Genomic DNA, 25,207 nt, shown 5'->3' with positions numbered 1-25,207 from the left:
ATTTTCAATATCAGAAAGTGTTACCCCTTTTCAGTATGCTCCTATAATGCCACTGAGGTAAAGTTCAAAATTTGTCTGTAAAAATTCATTTAAAAAAAATAAAAATACAAATATTATTTATATTACATATAAAGTATTGCTACACTTTTTAATTATTAACTCCACTTGATACAATAAGTCTATCGTTATAAAGGTATAGTTTGTGAATTCTATAACAATATATATCTAACATGGCATTTTCATTCACTTTGTTGTAAGCATTTTCACAAATTCTGAAAAAGACAAAATTATAATTTCATTATTTTCAGTTTTAATAATTTAATAATAGTTGTTCAAGAAAGAAAATGATGCAAAGAAATAAAGTTGTCGCTTATTTTACACCCTCTCGGTGCACATACACATTCTCGCTGATTTAATAATCCCTAAATATATTTGTTAAAATATACTTGCATAAAAGTCTAAGTATAAAAGAGCCTCTATAATCACATAAAACATATCATAAATCTGCACTGAGCTGCAATCTTGTTTATTGTCGAATTATTAAGAACGAATTTGTTTTTTAAAGACGTTACATTACTCAATTCTTATATTGAAAATAAAGATTAGATTTTTCTATAATGTTAGTAAAATTAAAAATGGAAATGGGAATGTCGAGGAGACAACAACCCGACCAAAGAGCGGAAAACAGCCGAAGACCACCAATTGGTCTTTAATATAGCGAGAAAACCCCGCACCCAGAGACGTGATTCAGCTGACCCCTAAACAAAATATGGACTAGTTCAGTCACGATAATAAACTACGGTGACCTATAGTTGTTCATTTCTGTGCCATTTTGGTCTCTTGTGGAGAGTTGTCTCATTAGCAATCATACCACATCTTCTTTTGATATATACATTTACCATCACAATAAACTCGTCCATCTCCGTCCATGTCGACCTCTTGTATCATCTCGTCTACCTCTTCCTCCGTCATTTTCTCTCCCATATTTCCCATGATTTCACGCAATTCTTCTACAGATATAAATCCGTCTCCGTCCTTATCGAAAACCTTAAAGGCTTCCCGAATTTCACCAGCTGTGTCTCGTGACGACAGTTGTTTTGACATCATAGTCAGAAATTCATGGAAATCCACAGTACCATCACCTATAGCAAGTAAAACAGAACACACTGGCTAAAGGCTCCGCGTTGAAGACCGTACTTTGACTATAATGGTTTACTTTCACAAATTGTCACTTTGAGTAGAGTAGTCTCATTGGCACTCATACTACATTGTCTTATATCTATTTTAAATTTATGTTTGACAATGAAAATAACAAGTGCAATATAAATTCCGTGCGTCTGGTTCGCTCTTCTCGATTTAACTTCGTCACATAGAGCCCGTATCTAAACATTTAGAAGCCAGGGATGTTATAATTGAAAATAAACGTTAAACTGACGTAAATTTCTGGAAGATTGTTGAAAAGCGGTTCTTAAATTTATCTTTATATTTTTTATGTTTTGAAAGGCATGTACATTCGTGTATAGTTTTGAAATAAACCAAGCCATTGTTTTCTCGTTGAATTGTTTCACATGTTGACCTACCTCTTAAAGCCACCTCCGTCCTGAAAATGCATGAAATATTTGCTACTGTACGTTACGCAACCAACAATCAATCTCCTTGTGAATATGTTCTAGATCATTTTTTATATTTAGTGTTAGTGCTCCTTTTCTACTTTAAAAAAAGAAAACAACCAAAGAAGAGATGGCCACATGATTCTATACTGGTATTTCTGAACGATAGAAATGATTATGATTTTATTGATTAATCATCATCATTGATATCATAAAATCATCTTTATCACCATCATCATTGTCATTGTTTTAGCATACTTAATCATCGTCACCACAATCATCGATAATTGTCGTAGTTGTCATGGTTATTAATTGTTATCGTGAAGATCATCATCTGTTAATTTGGTTACAGTGTCTTTTTTGAAATGAAGAAGGCGAGAGCTGAGGGGGTGCTTGTTTTTACTTCGTTTGTTTTTCAACGTGTTTTATTTTGAGGGATACATTTTCATACCGTCTGCGTCAACTTCATCTATGATGTTTTTTAACTGTATATCCGTAGGGTTTTGGCCTAGAGATCTCATAATTATTCCAAGTTCTTCCGTAGTTATTGTACCATCTCCATCCTTGTCAAACAGACGGAAGGCTGCTCGGCATTCTTATGTAAGAAAAAAAACCTCACATTGATCATCGGAAATGACCGAATAATCAAATGATTTAACTCCTAAACCCATAAAAAAAAACAAAGGTTACTTGGACCAGAAATAAATAATTTGCTGTTGTTTGCTCTATGGTCGGGTGGTTGTCGCTTTGACATATTCACCATTTCCTTTCTCAATTTTATTAATATTTGCTTTCGAATGATAGGTCTTCTGTATACAAGATAAATGTTTATTAAAACTTGTACAGTGGGAAATGAAGCCAGCAATATACATGTATACTCCATATTAAACAGTTGATACCTTGTTGGGTCACATCTATATCGATGGGTAACATCTACCGGTAATTGAAAGTAAACCCATATTATAGAAGACGTCAGTTAAATTAGAGCTTTTCAATATCGTTTGCTTAGTTTAAACATATTTTATTTGCAAAAGTAGGCAAAACGGATTGGACACAAGTTATAACAACATTCTAGACGTCCTCTCCCAATATAAATATAAACACTAAGTACATTAGATAATGACGAAAAAAACTAGTAGGAATGCATGTAATACATACTACAAACGAAAATTAGAAAAAAAATATAAAAAAAAATACAATATAATAAGGAATAATAATGAAAAAACTGGACTGGAGTGAAGGGTTGTTAAGTAGAAATTTAGAATGTTAATTGATTGTTTTAAATCTTTGTTATTCTGGTATAGGATTGTACGGACTCAAAGATTTCTTTGTTTTGCTGAAAAGAAAGGTCACTGTCACCAGCCAATAGAAGCTCTATGGTTATAGCATATCTTTCTAATTTTAAAAACAGTATTTCTCTTGCTTCGTTGTGAAAAGCGCACTCTAAAAATAGTGTATACTATCCTCAACAGGGTGGCAACAGCTGCATGCGGGACTGGGTTTAATATTAACACGATGTAAATCTGAATTTAAAGAACTGCACATATTTCTCAAACGTGTATGAATCAGTGATATTAAGTTTTCTATCCCCACAACTAAAATAGGAAGGTGGCTGTATCAATTTGGACTTCGTCTTTCGTTTAAAAATATTTATATTTTTGGACGTACGTATGTCGGGTTAAGGCTATGCCATTCAATAGCAGTGGATGGAAAAAAAGGATTTCCTAGTAACGTCTAGTCTATAACCGGGTACTACATAATTATTACTGTTTCGCAAATCGTAGTTAGATACTTTACCAAAAAGTGGGGGCATTAAATCACAGAGATAATCAGGGCAGTCCCATTATATAAAGAATAGAACATATTGAGCTTTCTGGACTTTCTTCTGTCCACAAGCAATTGCCAGCCAGTTTCAAAACGCATATATATATAGCTTCCCGACTAGCAAAATCGTTTGTTGTAAAAGTGGATATATTTCATACACATGTCTAATATCATTGCTTAGCCACGAGTTAAGAATGCCATTGACATATCTGAAATTGTATCCACTTATCAAGAGCTTCCGTCATAGCTTACAAATTTGAGTATGTGCAAAATACATTGAAGTTGAGTATGCATCACTCGTCTGAACTCGGCCGATTCCGTTTACAGTCGAGTTTAGAAAGACGGAGAGTGGCGGATTCAACCGAGGATTGACGATTTAAGTTAACCGTTATCTGTGTCCCATTACGCCAACTATTCTTTCAATCGCAAAAATAAAATTAATGTAAGGATGATGCATTGTCAATTTAGCTCTTTACTCGCCACATACTATCATCATTATGATCCTACTTTAAAATGAAAATGTATCAACAAGCTATTTTTTTTTAATGCTTCTGAATTTGAATAAATTTTTGAAATTCCCTTATCTTGCACTAATCAATGGAAAAGTACACTTTGGATTGATTGATTGATTGATTGATTCGGATTGCCAGTTGTTTTATTATCGAAGGGATTGATTGATTGATTGTTGTTTGCTTTACGTCGCATTAGCACAAAAAGGCTATATCGCGGCGATATTTTTTTTTTATTCTCGAAGGGAGAGCTCCGGCCATCGACCGAAAAAAAAAACATTTTTGTGAACTTTCCTTGGATTTCTTTAATTATGCATTCTTACAGAGAATTTGAACTTTTAATATTTCGGTTAATATGTGCAGCTTACCCGAAATTTGCTCTTGTGTCAATTTGTCGACCTACAAAAGACATACGAGTTAAGTAAAAACATTATTCCCCCTTTTTTCGGCATGGATGAAATCATTAAGAGTTTTATATGTGAACAAATAGTACACAGTTAACGCAAATGTTTTGTTAGAAATCAATTATATATGGTACACTATGATATAGGATGATGGCCACATTTTATGTTCGCAAGAGAACCCTTTCATAAACTCTGAGTCTGAGGGTTCTGAAGGTGACCTGTCGTAAGGAAAATATCTGATTATATCCACCTTACCGTAACTTTCAAGTTGTTGTCCAAAAGTCCCGTCCGTCATTCCGATCGACCAAACTTAAAAACCTACCTATTGTATTAATTGTTAATATCTCATGGTCCTCAATATTCATGAAGTGTTTGCCAGTGTTGCAACAATCAATTTATCAAGTTAATTACAGTAACTGTCTATTAGCTTCATTATTTTGTTTTTGTCAAATACGTTCTGAAATGTAAAATACAGCGATTAATATTGTTTAACCTGACTTACCATTACTTAGAAGTGTTTTAAATCATTAAAGGAAACTTATGTGTTCATCACTTAATATAGGGACGTGTAGATGTTTTATGACATTGTGGTTGTCTACAACAACCTAGATTTAAATTCAAGTATGTGATCATTTTATTCGTCAGTGTTATCGTTTGCTTGTTTTATTCGAATGAAATTGTTTGTTTCATGTATTGTATAACATACATATTGATTCAATGTAACAAATTGTTATTTTAAAAACGGTTCTGTCTGAAATTCTGATATGTTTGAGAAAAATTGATTCGAATTATTAGCCAACATTTTTTTTTTACTGATTTATGATTGAATACTATTTTCGAAAGTTAAAAAAACTATGCCACAACTGGAGATAAATGATGAATCGTTCAGAATGGTCTTTTATATTTGCATTGATTTGTTTATTTTTGTATGTGGTTGTTTGTTGTTTGTAGCTTGTTTGGAGTAGGATTGTCTTTGTTTTCTATTTGTGTTCTATTTGATTGTGTTATGTAATGTTGCCAATTTTGCTGAAATAACGTAATGGCTAGTGATAGATTATTTAAAAAAAAAAACTAAATTCTTCTTTGGTTTGGTCTTATTGGGGATGATTGTAAATTTTTGTTTCTGGTTTATAATTCTGCTCTCTTTTGTGTTTTTTTTATACGAATTTTGACTAATCCCTGGCAGTTCTCTGGAGAAACAAATCCACCTTAAGACAACGTCTCAGACAACACATTGGGGTTTAGTACTTTTCACATGCTTAGAAATACATCTCAATTTGCTTCAAATACGGCGATGAAATATGAATGCCTATGAGACACATATCCACCTTATTCAAAATGGAGTTGACGAAAGCAGCTTTAAACCACAATACGACCTTCAACAAAGAGTAAAAGTCATACCTTTTAGTCAGCTATGAAATGCAACGACATGACAAAATGGGGTATAATTCAAATTCGAAAACAGACAATGGATTGAAAGTTGTCTCATTAGCATGCATACCACAACTTCATTAGATCAGATACGAAAAGTATAAGACAGTTCACCAGACCTCACCAACCACCAAAATTGACTTCCCAACGAAAACAGACTTCTAAAGAGAACCGACACCGAGAAACACATGGTCCGTTCTGAATTTGAATCACGAAATATGGTTGATTTCAAAACAAGTTGTGCATTAGCAGAAACCTATCATTTTGCCCTGTGTATATTATCTGTTTCTGAACATGCACCAAATTAAAAAAAAAACTGGACTGTCCAGTTACCAACAGAATGACCACTAACTTGCATATATTGAGCCCTGTTTTTTTTTTTTTTTACATTTAACACATTTTCATTTAAAAATTACTAATTGAATATCTGGATCCATAAGCCAGATAAGTCAATCTATAAACATTTTTTAAGGATGTGTGCCAATCGCTTCACCCCTTCTAACAAAATCAGCATTTACTCCGCTGACTTGATACTCTGTAACATGTTTTTGAACCTTGGCAGAGATGGATCTAGGATTTTCTTAATAATTTTTAGAAAAGATGAGTGATGAAGCCGAAAGTTTTACTGACAACTAGATCTGCAAACAGACTGTGAAAAGTTTTATGAATCTGAAAACATGTTTTTTTTTTAAAGATTTCCATGAAAGGTGTTTTGAAAGTATAGCACTGTTATGTTTCTTGCACTGATTTCAAGTCGGGGTATTTCTTTTGAGATCTTTTCACTTTTTTTTATAGTTGTACATTGTATAAGATTTTATAATTAACATATTCATCCGACTTTTTCTACTCATTGAAACGAAATCAATTTTCTGTCATATTTAATGCTCACCTCTTTTAGATAAATACAAAAATGCCAAATTCAGCGTATCAACATTTTTAGCTTAAGATCTAAGTTAATTAGTCGTTTCAACATTTTAAATTAAATTTAAATCTAAGCTACTAAAAAGTAATTAAGCGTATCAACATTTTTAGCTTCAGATATAAGCTTATGTAACGTGTACACAGGGTAAGCGTGTCTATTTCTATTTAGAATGTGTTCGTTACCAGTTTGATACTGGATCCAAAACTGTTCTATTTACAAAATATATAACAAATAATCTTTATTTATAAATTAACGTCAATGAACCAAAATATGTACAACTGCTCTTTGCAATCTTTAATAAACTAGCTATAAACAATTCTACTTTAATATAAATATACAACTGGTACAAATTTGTCCTAGGTCAGGAACAACTTGTCCTCCTGGTACAATAATGTACCCTACAAGTTTAAACACTTGTCTCTATTCTGTTGGTACAATTATGTACTGTACAAGGTGGTCACACAGACTCACACTTGTCTTATACGGTACAATACGGTTCAGCTTGTAAACGTACAAGTCCGTATTTATTACAGGCACCAACCTGTTCTTTATTACATTTAGTAATATTAACACAACATATAATATATAAGAGACAGCGATCTCGAATATCTACGTACCGTACTTCAGATCTTCGTCTTCAAACGTATGACAATCGACCCTGAGCTAGGAATCTCTCCAGCTTTTATACCCCAATGGAAGCCGTACCATTATTAAAGGAGGGGTGTTCTTCCAAAGTGTCTCATTACTCGTATCTGAGTTTCATAAGGAACACCCCTTTACATTCAACCTGACCCAAAGTTTACCCGCGAAACATCTTACTCTTTTCTATGTTTTATTAAAGTATATATACAATACATAAAATAATGCTTCTACCGAACTGTAACTTATGTAAACAATTTAACCGTAGATTCAAAAATCATCACACTAATTAAGCGTATCAACATTTATAGCTTCAGATCTAAGCTAATTAAGCGAATCAACATTTTTAGCTTTAGATCTAAGCTTATTAAGCTGATCAACATTTCTAGCTCTAGATTTAAGCTATTTTGAGAAATTTATGTTTCATGCACATATTACAAAATACACAAAAATGTTGTAATAGGTTCATACATGCATTTGTGTTGTTAAAATATTAAAAGAGACGTAGTATGGTTGTCAATAATATACCTTGAATAATACAACAAATAAACGAAAGAACAAAGATATAAACAATTGCAGTCACTGTACACCCTTCAACTATGAGCAAAATCCACACAGTAAAGAAATTATGGCACCGGGATGACAAAAGTTGAAAAATTCATAAGAGATTACCAAATATTATGCGAAAACAAGTAATGAAAAACAAATATGAGCTAGTAACAAACGACAATCACAGTATTATAGGCTTTTGGTTGGGAAATGCAAATACAATAAACAATTCGACGGGTTAAACATGTTTATGGGCGCTCGCCCTAAAAAGAAATGATGGGACAGTGGTAGTTTCAGTTCAGCAATAGAACAAACTTTTAATATCGTTTAAAAAGGGGATAGACTTATTCCGTCCCGGTATGACCTGAAGATAAATAATCTTACCAAAGACAAGATGAAAATGAATATTTTGTAACAATCAATGCAGCTGTTTGCAGGACATAGTTATGGATGCAAGCATTGGGTAGAAATGAAATTCTGTCTGCGAAAATAATAATCTGACCCCCCCCCCTTTCCAAATATAGAATAGTCGACCCTTACAATCTCTATTCGAGTCATCGAAACCCTATACCTATAGTCTTGTGACCAAATTTTGTGTGTGGCCAAATTGAATTTGGCTTTGATAAAGAAAATTATTTTGAACAGAGAAATTTTACCCAAAAACACAATATTTAATTAGCTTCTTTCGTTTATTTTGTACATAAAAGATATATCAGACATTTTTTTTATCTTTATGGAGACAAATTATATATTAGTTTTGAATGTAAGGCATATATCCATAAATCAAAACAATGACATTTTAAATTGAACATTTGAAGTTCAAATAAAACGAAAGGTATAACTTTGAAATTTTAAATTACAAGTTTACCTTGTGTTGTTGGAAGACTGCAAAAGTGAATCAATCTTTCTTTACTACAGAAGATGGGTGATAGTTGTGAATTTTTATTTGTCTAGGTCGGTGTTCAAATTCCTGAAATAAACGTGGTAATTCCCTCCTCAAATTTCCTCATTCAACATACACATTCCCCCTTAAATTTCAACGATAAAGTTACTCTCCTCCACGCACTCCAACTCTTGGAAAGTCGTGTTTGTAAGAGGTTAAAAAGTAAAATCACAAAAATACTGAACTCCGAGGAAAATTCAAAACGGAAAGTCCCCAATCGAATGGCAAAAAGCTCAAACACATCAAAAGAATGGATAACAACTATCATATTCCTGATTTGCTACAGGCATTTCCGTATGTAGAAAATGGTGGATTGAACTTGGATTTATAGCTAGCTAAACCTCTCACTTGTATGACAATCGCATTAAATAACATTATATTGACAACAATGCAAAGAAAAACAAACAGACATATTAGGTAAACATGTCAAAATAGGGGTAGAAAAATATAAATGCATATTGTTTTGCAAATAGATTTAATTTAATTTAATTTCAGTATTCATTTTTATCTAGGGAAGTCGGACATGGGTATGGTCAGAATACCGCAGTAAAGATTAAACATTTATTTAATACTATTTGAATATAACTAATTACGTTTCCTTTAGTGACAATAATGTTGTGTCGAACAATTTTGTTGTAAAAAGATTTAATTTAAAACTTTTCAATTGTACATAAATTAAATGGTGCAAAGCAAACAAATTAAAATTCATATGTCTTCAATGAAATTTAATCAAGCGTTTGATAAAAGAGCAAAATGAAATGATTATTATGTAGATACAAGAGTTCCTATCAAATCAGGAGAATCATAATGACAACTGATAGAAAGTGAATACATCAATAGAAATGTTAATCTTAAATGTACCTAAGGTACAAATAGTTAACACAAAAAGTCACAGAGAAATATCCTAGTGGGAGATGACATATTTTATTCAGATTTGATTACTTTTATTTAGCTATTTTTAGATACCTTTTATGGTATTATCCTACTACATTAAGTTAAAAAGGAGGATTTTTTTCAAATGTGTGATTTAATTTCAGATAATGTGAAAAAGTAAATGTCTGGGAAAAGTACCTTGAAACAGGTGTTTAACGGGATTCTATTTTTGTCAAGCTAGAAAGTTATACCATAGTAAAAATATAGCATATATACAGTATTTATGATGTGTTAAGTAATTCTGAGACAAGAAAAAAAAACAATATTCTAATTATGTCAAAATCAGAATACTTATATATTTATAACAATTTCAATCATCAATCATAGAAAATACTTTGATTTGAATTACAGCCAATATATATGCATTTTACACGTTATATAAAAAGTAAACACTGTAAGAAATACTCCATGGTTTCTATATGTTATCTTTTAAATATATCATTCTTTATCACCGTTTTCCCATAAAGCACTGAATAAAAAAAAACACATTCCATAACTGAAATAAGTCACCAAAATGCCCTTTCCTGTTATTCCTCCATCGTCGGCAGTTGTTGAAATGATCGTCTGTTTTTTGTTTCATCCGACATCGATGTCATTGTTCTCATTCGTAGAAACGAGGCGATTGTTGGATTGGCTTTTGAGAACTTACATGTTCTTGCAATATTAGCTTGGACAAACAATGGCACTTTATACTTTAAGTCCGGATCATATCCATGTAAATAAATAAATCCATGTAATCTGCCCTCACATTCACTTTCATCCTTTAAATTTATTGTTCCGTCTAGATTTTTTCTCGTCTTCGCCTCGTAATTCATCAAAGTGTCGTCCACTAGGGATGTCGTGTCAGACATTTTAGAAATACATGCAATGTCGTACTTTTACCGCTTTTATCATTCACTAAGAACCAATGAGTGATATAAACCGTGGAAAAGTCCACTTCACACAAACGTATCCCAATTTCAACAAGTATTAGATACTTTAAAATATCCCTATAAATCACTCCATCTGGTATCGAGTAGACATAGCGATACAGAAATGTAAATTCTAAAACCCTTCTCGCTCATAATCCTTTATACTGTGTCCTAATTCTACGAATTTCAGTGCATAAATTAATAAAATGTCATAGCATTGCTGGTATCTGAGAGGAAATTAAAACTTGTATGAACATTAACCAAATAAAATAAATCTTTTTAAATTAAATGATATTTGCCTTTTCGAGTCTAACCGAGAAAACTTAGGTAGATAGGTAAAAGTGACAGGTAGATTAAAGTGTTGTAGTATTTAATTTCAGAAGATCCGGCTATCACAAGTAAAATTTGAAGTATTGAATTATTATTAACATTAAATGTACTGGAGAAGATATTCAGAATTGTGCATCTTAAATAAACATGCACGGTTGGAAACTTGTGCGAAATGTATAACTTTAAAATTCATATGTTACAGCTAAAATAGTATAATCTACTCCTCCAACGGATTGGGGAAAAAAAGAAATAGTTATATAGCATAAGATTTATGCATTGATATTAGAGTCATTGGATAGGATTTACAAAATATAGAATACTGCACCAACAATGCAGAAAAATGGGCCTTAAAAATAAAGAATAAAGAAAATGACACACAAAAATAATGAATAGAAAAAAAGGGGTGTGGTAACTTTATAAAAAAAGAAATTATGATTATGTGTCTATAAGACAGCAACCAAACGTCCGATAAGACGAACCACCCAATCCTTTACTTTTTAGCTTATAATATAAGAAATTTGTTAGTATTATTAGTCCCATAGTATAAGTAACAAATTAAGACCGTGAGACCATGCGGTCTAACAATTTATTGTAGTAACGTTAACAAGGTCTAATTGAAAATATAATAGGAAGGTTAATGGATAGTTCGTAGTCTTATTATGGGTAATAAAAAAGACCGTGCGGTCTAACAAATTATTGTAATTGCGCTAACAAGGTCTGTTCCTTTATTGCACTTTGAATCTATGTCGACCTTGGAACCTATGACGTAATTTAACGTTTTCCTGTTTTCGAAAATTCTCAAAAGTTGGTTATTTATAAAGGTTATTTTAAAAAAGAAAGAAGAATATTTATTAACAAAAAAATGGACATCAAGAATGATTCTCGGGTAGGTACATCTATATATACTGTGCTGCTCTGAAAAAATGCAACAAAACCCTTCTCTACCGAAACTTATCATCGAATGCACGTGGTGTGTTTCAAACACAAAAGATTTGTACTGCATGCCGAGTAGATGCATCCAGACGCGTTCAAATGCCACTGAAAAAAACACAAATTTATTAAAATGTATATCAACAAAAATGCTTCGCGTTATGTACAGATGATGCGGGTCCATTTTGTACCACTTGTATTTACCCTCTTGCTACCAAATTCAAATTTCAAACGACTTTACGTACACCACAATAATGTATGGCGTTCCAACAGATAAAAAATGTACAGGGGGATGTGTTCAGTACTGTTTTTTTTTTTTCAAAAAGGGTTCTTACTCCGGATCCAACCTCCGCCTAGATCCATCACTTAGCATCTACCGCAAGTGTTTTTTTTACCCTAGTACCGGGCCTTTTTTTTTATTATTCAGCATATAACATCATTGTGGACCTATGACATGCACAGTAATGTACACGGATTCAACTGCACCCTTAGATCTCAAGAGGTGCTCCGGCTATCGGCAGAATCTACCAGCACATACATAAATGGCACCTACATAAATTCGTGTAATCCCCCTCATTCGATTGCCTCGAGTGTAATCAGCTGTTTTTTATATGTCTGAACAGTACGAACAGAGCGCCTCCGCAGCAGTTCTGTAGACCAGTTCAACAAATAGTTTTCAAATAATATGCCTGGTTATTCCTACTCAGTTATACAAAGATATGTAGTTTTAATTTTTATTTTACGGTATCGGGTCCGTTCGTTCGAGACCTGTTAAGGTTCATGTGGACCCTATAGCTAAAATGGCCGTATTTTTACCTCAAAATTTTCTCTGAGTACAGGCTAACCTGTGCATCTGGAAAAGTTTTAAGGCATAGCATACCCTAGATAAATAGAATTCAAATGCATTGTACGATTTAGAAAATTCACAACTTAATTTGCCGTACACTTTTTTTCGTCTGCAGAAGACGATAAAATTAACAAACAATTGAGTTTACCTTGATATTGTCCACTCAGTTACACAGTTTAAATAACCAATTATTGTCAGGTATCTATTGTCCATCTAATGTCCATGTCAATTAAAAATGCTCACTTTAATTTTTACCTGTGGGGAAGTTCTCAAACCTGTTTCCCAACTTAGTTTATTTTGGCACCTTCTGGAGGAATGAAAAAAAGTGCATGGCAAAATCCTGGTAAGTTTAATTTTTCTAAAACATAAAACATACTTAAAATTCATTTATCTAGGGCATGCTATGCTTGAATTTTTTTACAGATGCTCAGGTTTATCTGTACTCAGAGTAAATTTTGAGGTGAAAATACGGCCATTTTAGCCATAGGGTCCACATGAACCTTAATAGTGTTATAGGATTTTTACCTTTTTAGTTATCTGTTATTGTGAGAATGTATTTTTTGTTAACTGTTATTGGACCCCTTGCCCCCCCCCCCCCCCCCCACCACCACCCTGTAATTAGAATATTTAGTTAGTTTTGATGGTATTTGTAATTTGGTCGTTTTTCTCCATTAATTCTGCTACTTTTTTCGTTAACCCTTTGGCTGCGGGAAGGACATATGTCTCCATTGTCTGCACGCCACGGGAAGGACATATTTGTCCATACATAAATTTAACATATTTTCTTAATATAAATGATAAATGTAGTCAAATTTGTTTGTCTCCGGACTGTTTTTGTCCTTACTTGATGTTTTTGATCTTTTTGTTATAAAACAACGTTAAATCACGTCACAGTGAAGGAGTGAATGTTCACGCGAAAATGTTTTCTATGTCTTTTGCAAAGTTGTAAAATTAATGCTGCATATAACGTTACATTTGTGCACATTAACTTCGCGGCCAAAGCGTTAAGTGGTCAGGCCATAAAATATAGTGTTACCCTTGTCCCTCACTCTCTCATTCCACATCAAACAATTGTACAGAGTATTTTTCAAAACCTCTTTAGATATTATTGGGCTAATTTTTGGTATCTGAGTTCCGCATGATGAATTATAGTACAATATAAAAAAGAAGATTTGGTGTAATTGCCAATGAGACAACTCTTCACAAGAGACCTAATGACACAGAAATTAACAACATTAGGTCACCGTACGGCCTCCTACAATGAGCAAAGTCCATACCGCATAGTGCGCTATAAATGCCCGAAATGACAAATGTAAAACAATTCAAACGAGAAAACTAACGGCCTTATTAATGTACAAACAAATGAATGAAAAACAAATATATAACACAGCAACAAACAACAACCACTGAATTACAGGCTCCTGACTTGGGACAGGCACATACATACATAATGTGGCGGTGTTAAACATGTTAGCGGGATCCCTACCCTCCCCTTACCCATGACAGTGGTATAACATAGGAACAATCTATAAAAATCGGTTGAAAAGGGCTTTACTCATCAGAACGATACAAATACAAATACATCTTACAAAAAAAGAGTGGCTCAGCGCATATACATCCTAACGACAAAAAGACTATTAGTATAGATCTGAGAGTACTCGCTGTTACTGACAGCTAGTTCAAAGCTAATAACAACTAATAAAAAAATCATGCATCTAAGACTAAATTATCAATCATTAGACATAATGTAATTTTCTTTGAGCAGCAGAAAAGAAGAGTGGATTTATCTCCAGAGGAGCAAAATACTCTAACACTGGAGTGGGAAAATGGTATGCGATCCACTGGTAAACTATGCATTCAAAAAATTAAAGGAATGGCGGAGAAATTGGATTGTTCAATTGATAGAGTCAAGGTAAACACAGACCCTTTAAAACAAGTGGTGAATCAGGTGATCATTATAAATAAACAGATGTGGTATGAGTGCCAGTGAGACAACTCTCCATCCAAGTCACAATGTATTTAAAGTTACTATAGGTCAGTGTACGACCTTCAACATGGAGCCTTGGCTCACATCAAACAGCAAGCTAGAAAGAACCCAAAAATGTCCAGTGTAAAATAATTCAAACACGAAAACCAACAGTCTTATCTATATTGAAAACAAGAAACACCTATGAACCACACCAATAAATGACATCTACTGAACAACAGGCTTCTGCTAATGTTTTGGAAAGAAATTTCTGCCTCTTGCAAGAAACCTGCTTTGTTACTTTTGAAAGGTCAAGATAAGGAGAAATTAAGATTCTCTGTCATGAGAAGCATACACTCAGTAACTGTAGATCAGTGAATGGCGATGACCATAAAACCTTTTGAAGTGAAGTCACAGTTTATTGGTGAACATTTTAATGACCAAATTTAATGAAGTCAACCGAAAAATTATCCAGAAATTATCTAAAATACACCTGTATTAAATCATTTTTTAAATTTACCATATATATATATATATATATACATATAGTAGAAATAAAAGAGGTCCTTGGTACATTATAATTTATTTCAAAATAAATTCAAATTGGCACGTTAAAATTACATTTTGAAAAAACTGTTAGCATTTGGGCCATTTAATAGGCGAAAGCTAACGCAAATTTACAGATCTAACATTGTTGGACTGTTATTTAGAGTCATTATATATTATATATATACAGTATATCTTTATTAATCAAATTTGTAAAGTAGCCAACATGATTTTTATTCAATTTTAACCTATAGATGTGGATTGGAAATAAAAATGCTAGAGAAAGATCTGTGGGTACTATAGATTACTCTAAAAAGAAAACAGCAACTAAGAGGGGGCCTTCAGCTTACAATATTGTAACTGGGGATATCCCAAGAGGTAAACATCTTAACAATATGTTTTTATTATATATACATATACTAACTTCTGAACTAACAGACTAAGTGCAACCACTCCTTAATGTTGTCCCTGTTTTAATAAGTTCACATAAAAAAACAAGTTCTCTTCAATGAAAATTTTAGAATAAAGAAAAAATATACTGAAAATAGCAGTCTTGTGATAAAGATCAATCACCTTATTTTGTCCATCATTATTTGTATCAATTATAAAACACAGTAGTATTTTAACTATCATTTAATCTTTTTTAAAAGCAGCTGTTTACTTTGTCGAAAACTATAATATTTATTTTGTTGCATGATTTATGATATGAGAAATAAATTTTCAGGAATTAAGAATACTTTTTTTTTAAGGTAACATGACTGGTAGCGAATACCTTAGAAAAGCAGCAGAGGTTTGGAGAGGAGCTAGTGCTGAGCAAAAACAGCTGGCAACAGAAAAGGCAAAAAAAATTAAAATGGACCCTCTCCAAAATATGGACTCAGAGCAGGCCATAAACCACCATCTGAAAATCATCTCAAAATCTGTAAGTTGTCATTTATTTATATATTATTATACTCCTCTTCTTTTTTAACTCTGCATGTCTGTCAGTCCGTCTGTCCCTTCGTCCATCCGTCTGTCCGTCAGTCCCTCCAATGAAATTTCCATCAAATTTTTCTCAGGAACTAAACATCAACGGTTTCTGAAATTTGGTATTGAGGTTTATATGAGGAAGCTATACTGTTTGATGCAATTTCAGATGCATCACTCAACAAATTCCTGTTTACTGAACACTTACATTTTTTAACACAGAATAGCATAGTTGCAAATTTTAGTTGAATTTTTCCCAGGAACTACACGTCAGGGCTTTCTGCAATTTGATATCAATGTTTATACATGTATATACTGTGTGATACCTGTTCCGATTCATCACTTAACAACTTCCTGTTTACCCTATTGTTTTAGTATCATTAGTGAGCAGTAGCTCACAGATTCACTTTTTTTTTCTTATTTATCAACCATTCTGTTTAGGATAGTTTCTAATATTGTACACATAAAACAAATTTAATTTAATTAACTTAATATGTCATTTTTATACTCAGTCCATTCTGGATTTTTTATGACAAGCAAGTATGTATAAAAAGAGAATATGTTTGATTTTTAAAAATAAACCCTTTTTAATTCAATGGGTTCATGTAGATTGATATTGCTCAAGTTTTCTATATAACAATCAGTTGTTATATAGAAAACTTGAGCAAGGTGTGTCTAAACTTGACTTATGTGTCGATGCTTCTATTTTCATGATGCTATCTTCAATAAATATAAAAGTATAAAAGTTTATTTTGTATGGTATTAGATGCCAATCTTATTATTTTGATTTCTTTAAAGGAATTTTTCAACAAAGGTATGGTAATCAATTATTCTAATGGATTAATGTATAGGTTATTAGGTAATTAACATTACAGGTATGCGTTTTTCAGGATAATAACTGGGAATATAGGCTCATATTCCATGTCTGTGTTTGATATATGTAACTGATGAGTCTAACAAAGACAGGGAATGTGAGCCTGTAACCAGTTTGAAACCTATATAACAATTACCTCATACTTGAATGCTCTGATTTAAAGATAAATCCCTATGATTTGCAAGTTTTGACTCTGTACATCAAATTCATAATTATTTGCCTTTCAGAACAATGTCTTGACTAAATTTTTGTTCAGACAGGAGCAAAATCTTGTGCAAAAGCAAATTCTTTCAAATTTTATGTCACTATGTTACTAGTACGTGCTTTCCGATTTCTATTTCTTTTCATAGGAATACATAATATCTCCTATCAAACTAGCCAAGCAAATTGCAGGATAAGACATTGATATTTCGTTCCAGTATAATATTCCATGCTTATAGCTGTTATGAAAATTGACAAACGTATAAAAAATGAATATCTTCTTTCAGTGTGATATAATAGCATCTCTGGGATTGCAAGTTGGTGGGGTGTGTGTTACAAAGGACAAAGTGCCCAGCTACTTTGGGACACCCAAAGCCATGAGCTTTTTTAAAGACAATATCATTGAAATTGTTGATAGTCTTACAGGTATTTTGATATATTGTACTCTAGTTTAATATACGATTAATTAAAATGTACTAATAGATTAAAGAATGGAAACTGGTAATGTGTCAAAGTGACCAAAACCCGACCAAAATGTCAAAGACAACCCAAGGCCACCAATTGGTCTTCATCATTGCGAAAAAATCCAACACCTTGAGGTGGGCCAGACAAGATAAACAAAGGCTAGAGATTCCTTACTTAGGAGAGGCACAAATATGTGGTGGAGCCAAGTTCATTCTAGTATGAATTGTATACTACTTCTGTATATATTTATAACTGTTATTTTTAAAAACACAACAGAGAACAAGAAAAAAGACTTAAAAATGATCTGTAATGATGCAATTAAGCAAACAAAAACAAACAAGCAATAAGGATTGACAAAAACTAGGGTTGATTCTAGCGGCCTAGGTCAAACCAAATCCTTCCTCTTATAAGACATCTGAGAGTAACTTGTTATGGTCAAATTCAGTATAAGAGCTATATATAAGCTATGAGATCTATATATTTATTGTTAAAAAATATTGAGAAGCCTTGAACTTTTTTCATTTAGTTTTAAAATAGAAGATACAGTGGTCTTTTTCTACCAAAAAAATCTTGATTTATGAACACATATGGCTTTTAATTAATTACTCGTAGTTGTACTGAGACAATTTCTTATTTTCCTTTGTTTTAAGGTGAGGAACAAACAATCAAATCAGAAAAGCCAAAGAGGTTGGCTTTGAAAGAAGAAGTCAGAAAGGTTTTTAATGCAAGTTTTGGTAAGAACTAAAATAATTCATAACTGATCTTTTTGTATTATAGGATTAAACGCCTTTTTAAAGAAATTGATTGGTGTATAAATGGGACCAATTCACTCACAAACTAATAAAGTCTGAAGGACTTTATGATATGTTTGTGAGGGACTTGGTCCAGTTTATACACCAATAAATTCCTTTTAAAAGCCAGCCGTTTAATCCTCATAATTCTTTAAAATTACGGATAAGCGAAAATAAGTTTTTTTTAACGTCGAACCAGACTGTGTTATTTTTAGCGCCATTGGTTACAAAAAAGTAGTTCTGTCAACATCGTCTATTGAAAAATAAACAACTTCAAGAGTGACGACCGGAAGTCTTCTTAACCAATCATATGAACGTGTTCCCTAATATGCAAATCATATCAGAATTATAGAACATAAAATTTACTATATCTTGTTTATAAAGGATTGAAAATGTTTCTGAAAGAGGTAAATTGTGTTTAACTGGAATTATTCTTACACAAACAAATAAGAGTGTGAAGAAAACTAGACCTAATTATTGTTATATTCAGTGTAATAAAGGAGTATTACATTCTTGGCTTCTATGAAGGGAATGGTTTTATATTCGGTCCAGAGCTTGATCATGCTAGATAATATCCATGCATGTCTGTGTCCACATTTGTTTGGGAAGCGCATTTGTGAAAAATTCCAGTCTTAATACTTTCAATTAATAGACCACTTTCGAATTAATTAATTAATCCAAGCAGGATTAAAAACCATCAAGCATCCCTGTGATTGTTATTTAGCAGGGTGATCAGAAATAATTATTGCTTTGTAATTTGGTATCAAGGTTTATATATGCAAGCTATACCCATGCGATATGTTTTTTTTTAGATTCATTACTTAACAACTTCCAGTTTGCCCTATTCTTTCAGCGGGGGTATCATTAGTGAGCAGTAGCTCACAGATTCACTTGTTTGTTTTCTTTTAGAAAAATGTGGTATGAAAAAGGTGCCATATAAAGCTTTGTCTTTGGGGCAAATAAGCTTTTCTGTTAGTGGTTTGCCAGAGGGAATAACTTTTAAAGAACCTGGCAGCTACTCCACTTCTACAATGGAATCTATACTAAGCAGGAAAGACCAAATACATGTAGCAAAAATGTAAGTATTTTTTTTTTCGAAAAAAATGGATTGCAAAAAATAAATTGAATGACAAAACACAGCCAAAACTGAAAAACTCTTATTATCTATACAAGTCATTTGAGAAATATTTTAAGAAATTATACATCTATAATGGTTAAAGTCATATGAAACGAGTTGTTGAAAAAAAAAGTTGAATCGTTTTATTTAGCTAAATAGTTAGTTTATAGTATAAAACTTTTATCCACATACTTGTTTTAGTAAAAACTCTAATGTTTTAATGTAAAACTTCATGAAATGTACGGCTTCTGAATTATTTACTTCCAGTGAGTAATTGTTCCGATATTCATTGAATGCTTTTCCGTATGCATGATATTCCTCGTAAACAATGTGAAAAGCGTTACTGCGCAAGAGCAAATAGTAAAATTAAAAATAAACATACCACGTTGACAACTCATTGGAAAGATCTTTTTTGATCGATGATGAAAGAAATATTTTTATACACAAATTTGTTTTAAAACTGTTTTATAAGGTTGATTAACAAACAGATACGCACAATAAAAATTTTAAAATTGATTAATCAACACAGGAAAGATGGTTTCCATATAAAATCATCAAACGCATTATTTTGTTTGTAAATTACACATTACAGACTCAATATAAAAAGTGAAAATATATTACAAAGGTCTTAGTTTAGTATATGTGCATGTATTGGTTGAATAATTTAGTGGTCATATTTTTTTCCATCAACTCGTTTCATATGACTTTAATTCTTTCATAAACTGCTTTTGCATTAATTATGTGTAATCTAATCCTGACCAGGATATATCATATACCCTATTCAAAGCTGAAAAAAATCCTTAAATTACTTGCATAGTTAGATAAAGCTCCCAGGCATTTAACACTGCATGGTTTCATAGTTTGCAATTAGGAAAGAAAATATTTTTTATCAATCAATATATTTCTATATCAACTAGTTTATATGGACTGTGACACATATCTATGGTTTAATCTTTTATTCAATTACAGAAAACTCAATTCAGAACATCAATGTTTGTTCATGAAATACATTGCACACAAACAATGAAATCCAACACAAAACAATTAACAATCAGTGTCGATCAAGACTTTCAAATACTACTTTTTTTTATACCCCTAAAAAAAGCAAAGTTTTGGGGGGATATAGGAATCACCCTGTCTGTCTGTCCATATGTGTGTTAGCGCAACTCCTCCTTAATGGATGGAACAATATTGATTAAACATCACACAATTGTAGTACACAACTTGAGGATGTGCATGAATATTTCTGGTCGTAATTATTTCAAGGGAGACAATTGAATTTACTTAACAATAAATAGCACAAATCCTCCTAAATGACTGTAGCAATATTAATTGTCATCTTATTAACATAATTCAAAGCTTTATGTATCAACTATTCTTTATCTATTTAAAAACAAATACTATTTATTGTTTCATTTTTTATTATTTGAACTGATAAATTAATCTTATTATATTTCAATTTTCATTTACTTAGTTCAAGAGAGGAGACAATAGAAGGTAAATATGTGTATCATATTCTAAGAGACTGCAAATACTACTTATTACTAAATTAGTACCTTTCTATCATAAATGATTAAAATTATGAATCATATTTAAAGAATCTTCTTAATATATTTTTTATTGTCCCTGGTGCTACGCTTTGGGGACATAGAAATAAGAAATGTTGGTTGTTTAATGATGCCTTGACGTCATACAAAAAAGGGTACTAAATTATAGAACAAGCACTGAAAATATACGACTGTCGTCAAATAGAGTTTGAACAAGCAACACAAGTGTTGTCATTGTTATTTGTCAGGCATTAAATTTGTGGTTTGTTTTTGCCCACGAAATCCATTAAAACTGTTATCCCACGATTAAAAATGAATTTACAGTACACATGTAAAGTAATATTGTACACTACTTTCAAGGTTAATTTTCCCAATCCAGAAATTAATTACTATATTTTTATTTTTGTAGAAAAGGTCATTGCTAATAAAGGAAACAAGAGTATTGGCAGTCAATCAGGTGAGATAAATTAATACTTTCATTTCAATTTCATTATGTATATTAATATGTTTTGAATTGCAAAAAAGTGTTTAAATAAATATTGTACCCCAGTTTTAAGGTTAATTTTCCCAATCCAGAAATGAATTATTTTATTTATTTATTTTTGTAGAAAAGGTCAAGGCTAATAAAGAAAACGAGTGTATTGACAGTCAATCAGGTGAGATAAATTAATACAGTAGTCCCTCTATGAAACAGCCCCTCCCTGGGACGGCCACCTCCTTTGGCTTGCATTAACGCATTTACATGCAAAAATACCTCCCTCGGACGGCCAAATCTGTTATCTGTTATCCGGCAGTAATTTCATGTTTGAAAGTTAAAAATCCTACCCAAATACGGCCAGCTGCCGTTTTTTTCAAGTTGAAAATATTAAAATCCTCTAGAAAAATACAACCAACCGTTGTTTTCATGTAAAACAAATGTTATTATTTTGAAAGGAGATTGTTCGTCCTATAATTTGACCCGACTGTTGCGTATGTTTTGTCAATTCGAATATTTAAGAAACTGGCAACAACATTTAATGTTGGAAAAACACAGATAAATGATATTTCAAAAGATAAAAGAAGCCAAATTGTTTAGTTATTGGAAAATTGTATGAACAGAAAAATCGTAACATTACAAATACAAATATTTTATTGACACAATTACAATAATTTGCAAAGGCCCATGTTACAATACATTATTACAATGGATACAGCATGATGAAATAGAAATAATATGTTATTATTAACAAGATAAAATCTCATTTCTATGTTCTAAACATTTTCGTATATAGGTACTAGTCACTTTAAGGACTTTAAAAGATTTGCTATTAATGCAATATTAATTACATTGATTAAACGATAACACCAGAGGGAGAAAAATAATTACCACATGGTTGCGTTACTGTAATACGATAAAACTAGAGAAGATCGTAGTTTGATTACAATGGGAACAAGTTTACCTGTGTTATAATAGCGGACAATAAAGGTGTCAAAGAAGTCAATTACTTGATATCAAATGTATTTTAATTAATAATTATGTTATGTAACACAGTGGATGGACACTATGTATATAATTGAAGTTCATTAAACGGATTAGTTCTGATTGAACGACTAGACAGGAGAAATTTGGGAAACTTGAGAAAATAACAGTTTTCACATTAAAATTAATGGACACTATATTTTTGGGGGAATAATTCTTGGCCATTTATATGAAATCCATTGTTAATGTCAACTGACCCATTTATCCTAATATGGAATGATTGCAAATAGAATATTCAAACAACATGTTACAACCTAAGCTAGGACAGTGGTAATGACTTGCTGTCTTCAATATCATAAAAGCACATTCTCCATATCCTATAATATATATTCTATTTTTTTGGGGTGTGGGGAGCTGCTTTATATAATATAACAAATGAACACTGGTAAAAATATATTTTTATTTCTGAATAAAAAAAGCAATCAATATTTGTAATTCAATTTTATTTACAAAAACATAATATATATACACAGTACATGTTTAAATAACAATGCAGTAATACCACTCATGGGTCAATATCCTATTGACAGGGTGCAAGTGAGAACCTTTCAAAATTGATACCTCCGAGAAGAGGCCACCTCCATTATAAGGCCACTTTTCATTTGCAGCAAGGTTGGCCTTATAAGGGAGGGACTACTGTACTTTTATTTCAATTTCATTATATATATTAATATGTTTTGAATTGCAAAAAAGTGTTTAAATAAATATTGTACACCAGTTTAAAGGTAAATTTTCGCAATCCAGAAATGAATTATTTTATTCATTTATTTTTGTAGAAAAGGTCATTGCTAATAAAGGAAACGAGAATATTGGCAGTCAATCAGGTGAGATAAATTAATACTTTCATTTCAATTTCATTATGTATATTAATATGTTTTGAATTGCAAGAAAAAGTGTTTAAATTATGCAATGTACTGTCAAAGAAGAAAATGATTTTAGGTACTATCTCAGCATTCTTTTTTCTTTGAACGTACTATATTGTACATAAACAATGAATTAGCCAAACATTTGCAATTCAGTTTCTTTGCAACTGCTGCTAGGCGAAGGGGGAATAAGGTTTTACCCTAGTCTGTCTGTACTAATGTAGTTCCCTCAATTGATTGAATTCTTTAACTTGAGTTTCAATCAACCAAATATTATAAAGCTTAACACAATGCTCATTACCTCAAAATAAGTTTAAATTTGCTTGGCTTTACTTATACCATTCTTGACTTATCACCCTTTATTAATAATGGAAAAAAATGATAAATTTGTTTTCATTCTCTTGTTTAGTTTGCCTCAACAAAATGTTATGAAACTTATACACAATGCTAATTACTTTAAAATACTAATCAAGTTTAGATTTGGTTAGCGTCACTTTTACTGTTCTTGAGTTATGCCCTTTATTAATGGAAAAAAAGTCCTAATTTGTGGAATCTGTTCTCTAACTTTTGTTTGCCTTTCATTTGTTAAACCTCCACCATGAACAAAAATGAAAAATTCTCATTTAATTATCCTTTTAGGTACAACTGTGCAACAAACTGACAGTGAAGGAAGTATACAAGGTTGGTCTTTTTTTTATAAATGTTTATCTAACTTACAATTTCATTGATTGACTAAATCTATCCACCAGTATTTAAGGCCTTCAGATGTCAAAATTATTTTTTTGCTGGGTTTGATGAAATCAAAATCGTATAGTATGGTGATGTCTGGCAGACGGGAAAATGTGAAAATAATTTGTGTAATCAACTTCTCCACTGGTTTTCAAACCAGATCCTTGAAACTTTACAAGAAGCTTCTATATATATTGAAGTTGTACACCTGCAGCCGGTTGTACGAACATGCCATTAGCCTAATGTATCTTTAAGGCCTTGTGATGAATTAGGCTTAGGAAGACTTAATGACACATTAGGCTAATCACTAATTACATGTTCGTAAAACTGGCTGATGTTATTTTGGAATCATTTTAATATTTCGTCTCAATTTTCCAAATTTGGAACTTCATCATTTTTTAAGCAAGAACAAGAAAGGAGGGTACATGTTTTGTGTAATCAAATCCTTCTACAGTTTTCATCTCAGATCCAGGTAAGTTTTAGGAAACTTCTAAATATATTGAAGTTGTGCACCTGCTATATTGGAATCATTTAAAACCTCCTGCAGTTATCAACCCATATTGAAACTTTGCAGGAAGCTTGCAGGCATGTTGAAGCTGTGCAAATTCTATTATGGAATTGAATAGTTTATTTCTGGTTTTACAACAAAATTAATAAACAGGGTATTTTTATGAAATGCACCATTACCTTAAAAAACATGCATGAAATATTTGTCACTGGGCATACAAAATTAGCAACAAATAATCAATCAATTTGCACTCGTGTTAAATAAGAGGGAACCCATTTGATAAACAGAAGAGGCATACATCTTCGTTTTTATATTAAAAAGACTTTTAAACTC

At 31.9% G+C, this 25,207-nt stretch overlaps 2 protein-coding genes across 2 annotated transcripts; one reads left to right on the top strand and one right to left on the bottom strand.

Moving 5' to 3' along the window:
* Positions 1-70: 70 nt before the first annotated feature.
* Positions 71-4,928, bottom strand: LOC139516725 (calmodulin-like). The gene is made up of 5 exons (XM_071306992.1): positions 4,850-4,928; positions 4,312-4,342; positions 2,062-2,205; positions 900-1,142; positions 71-272 (listed from the first exon to the last, which is right to left on the bottom strand). Exons 1-5 carry the CDS (start codon positions 4,850-4,852, stop codon positions 244-246), a joined length of 450 nt encoding a protein of 149 aa, XP_071163093.1. The 5' UTR covers positions 4,853-4,928; the 3' UTR covers positions 71-243.
* Positions 4,929-12,503: 7,575 nt separating this feature from the next.
* On the top strand, positions 12,504-24,960 carry LOC139515309 (uncharacterized). Its single transcript, XM_071304877.1, has 12 exons — positions 12,504-14,694; positions 15,549-15,672; positions 16,044-16,216; positions 17,623-17,761; positions 18,451-18,534; positions 19,501-19,669; positions 21,183-21,205; positions 21,665-21,712; positions 21,864-21,911; positions 23,551-23,598; positions 24,277-24,318; positions 24,941-24,960. The coding sequence occupies exons 1-12, from the start codon at positions 14,614-14,616 to the stop codon at positions 24,958-24,960; spliced, it is 999 nt and encodes a 332-aa protein (XP_071160978.1). The 5' UTR covers positions 12,504-14,613.
* Positions 24,961-25,207: the final 247 nt, after the last annotated feature.

Source organism: Mytilus edulis, chromosome 3, assembly GCF_963676685.1.
Source record: "Mytilus edulis chromosome 3, xbMytEdul2.2, whole genome shotgun sequence".
In the NCBI taxonomy this organism is placed as follows: domain Eukaryota; kingdom Metazoa; phylum Mollusca; class Bivalvia; order Mytilida; family Mytilidae; genus Mytilus; species Mytilus edulis.
Note: the sequence above shows the minus strand (reverse complement) of the source record. Positions and strands in the feature narration are given on the sequence as shown.

Excerpts from the sequence above, each read along its gene's own strand:
- LOC139516725 (XM_071306992.1), bottom strand. Across the intron at positions 2,206-4,311 it reads GACACAAGAGCAAATTTCGG|AATGCCGAGCAGCCTTCCGT; the intron begins GTAAGCTGCACA and ends TTCTTACATAAG. Across the intron at positions 1,143-2,061 it reads AGATGAAGTTGACGCAGACG|GTGATGGTACTGTGGATTTC; the intron begins GTATGAAAATGT and ends TACTTGCTATAG.
- LOC139515309 (XM_071304877.1), top strand. The coding sequence starts at position 14,614 with ATGCGATCCACTGGTAAACTATGCATTCAAAAAATTAAAGGAATGGCG. Across the intron at positions 14,695-15,548 it reads GTTCAATTGATAGAGTCAAG|ATGTGGATTGGAAATAAAAA; the intron begins GTAAACACAGAC and ends TTTAACCTATAG. Across the intron at positions 18,535-19,500 it reads GGTTTTTAATGCAAGTTTTG|AAAAATGTGGTATGAAAAAG; the intron begins GTAAGAACTAAA and ends GTTTTCTTTTAG.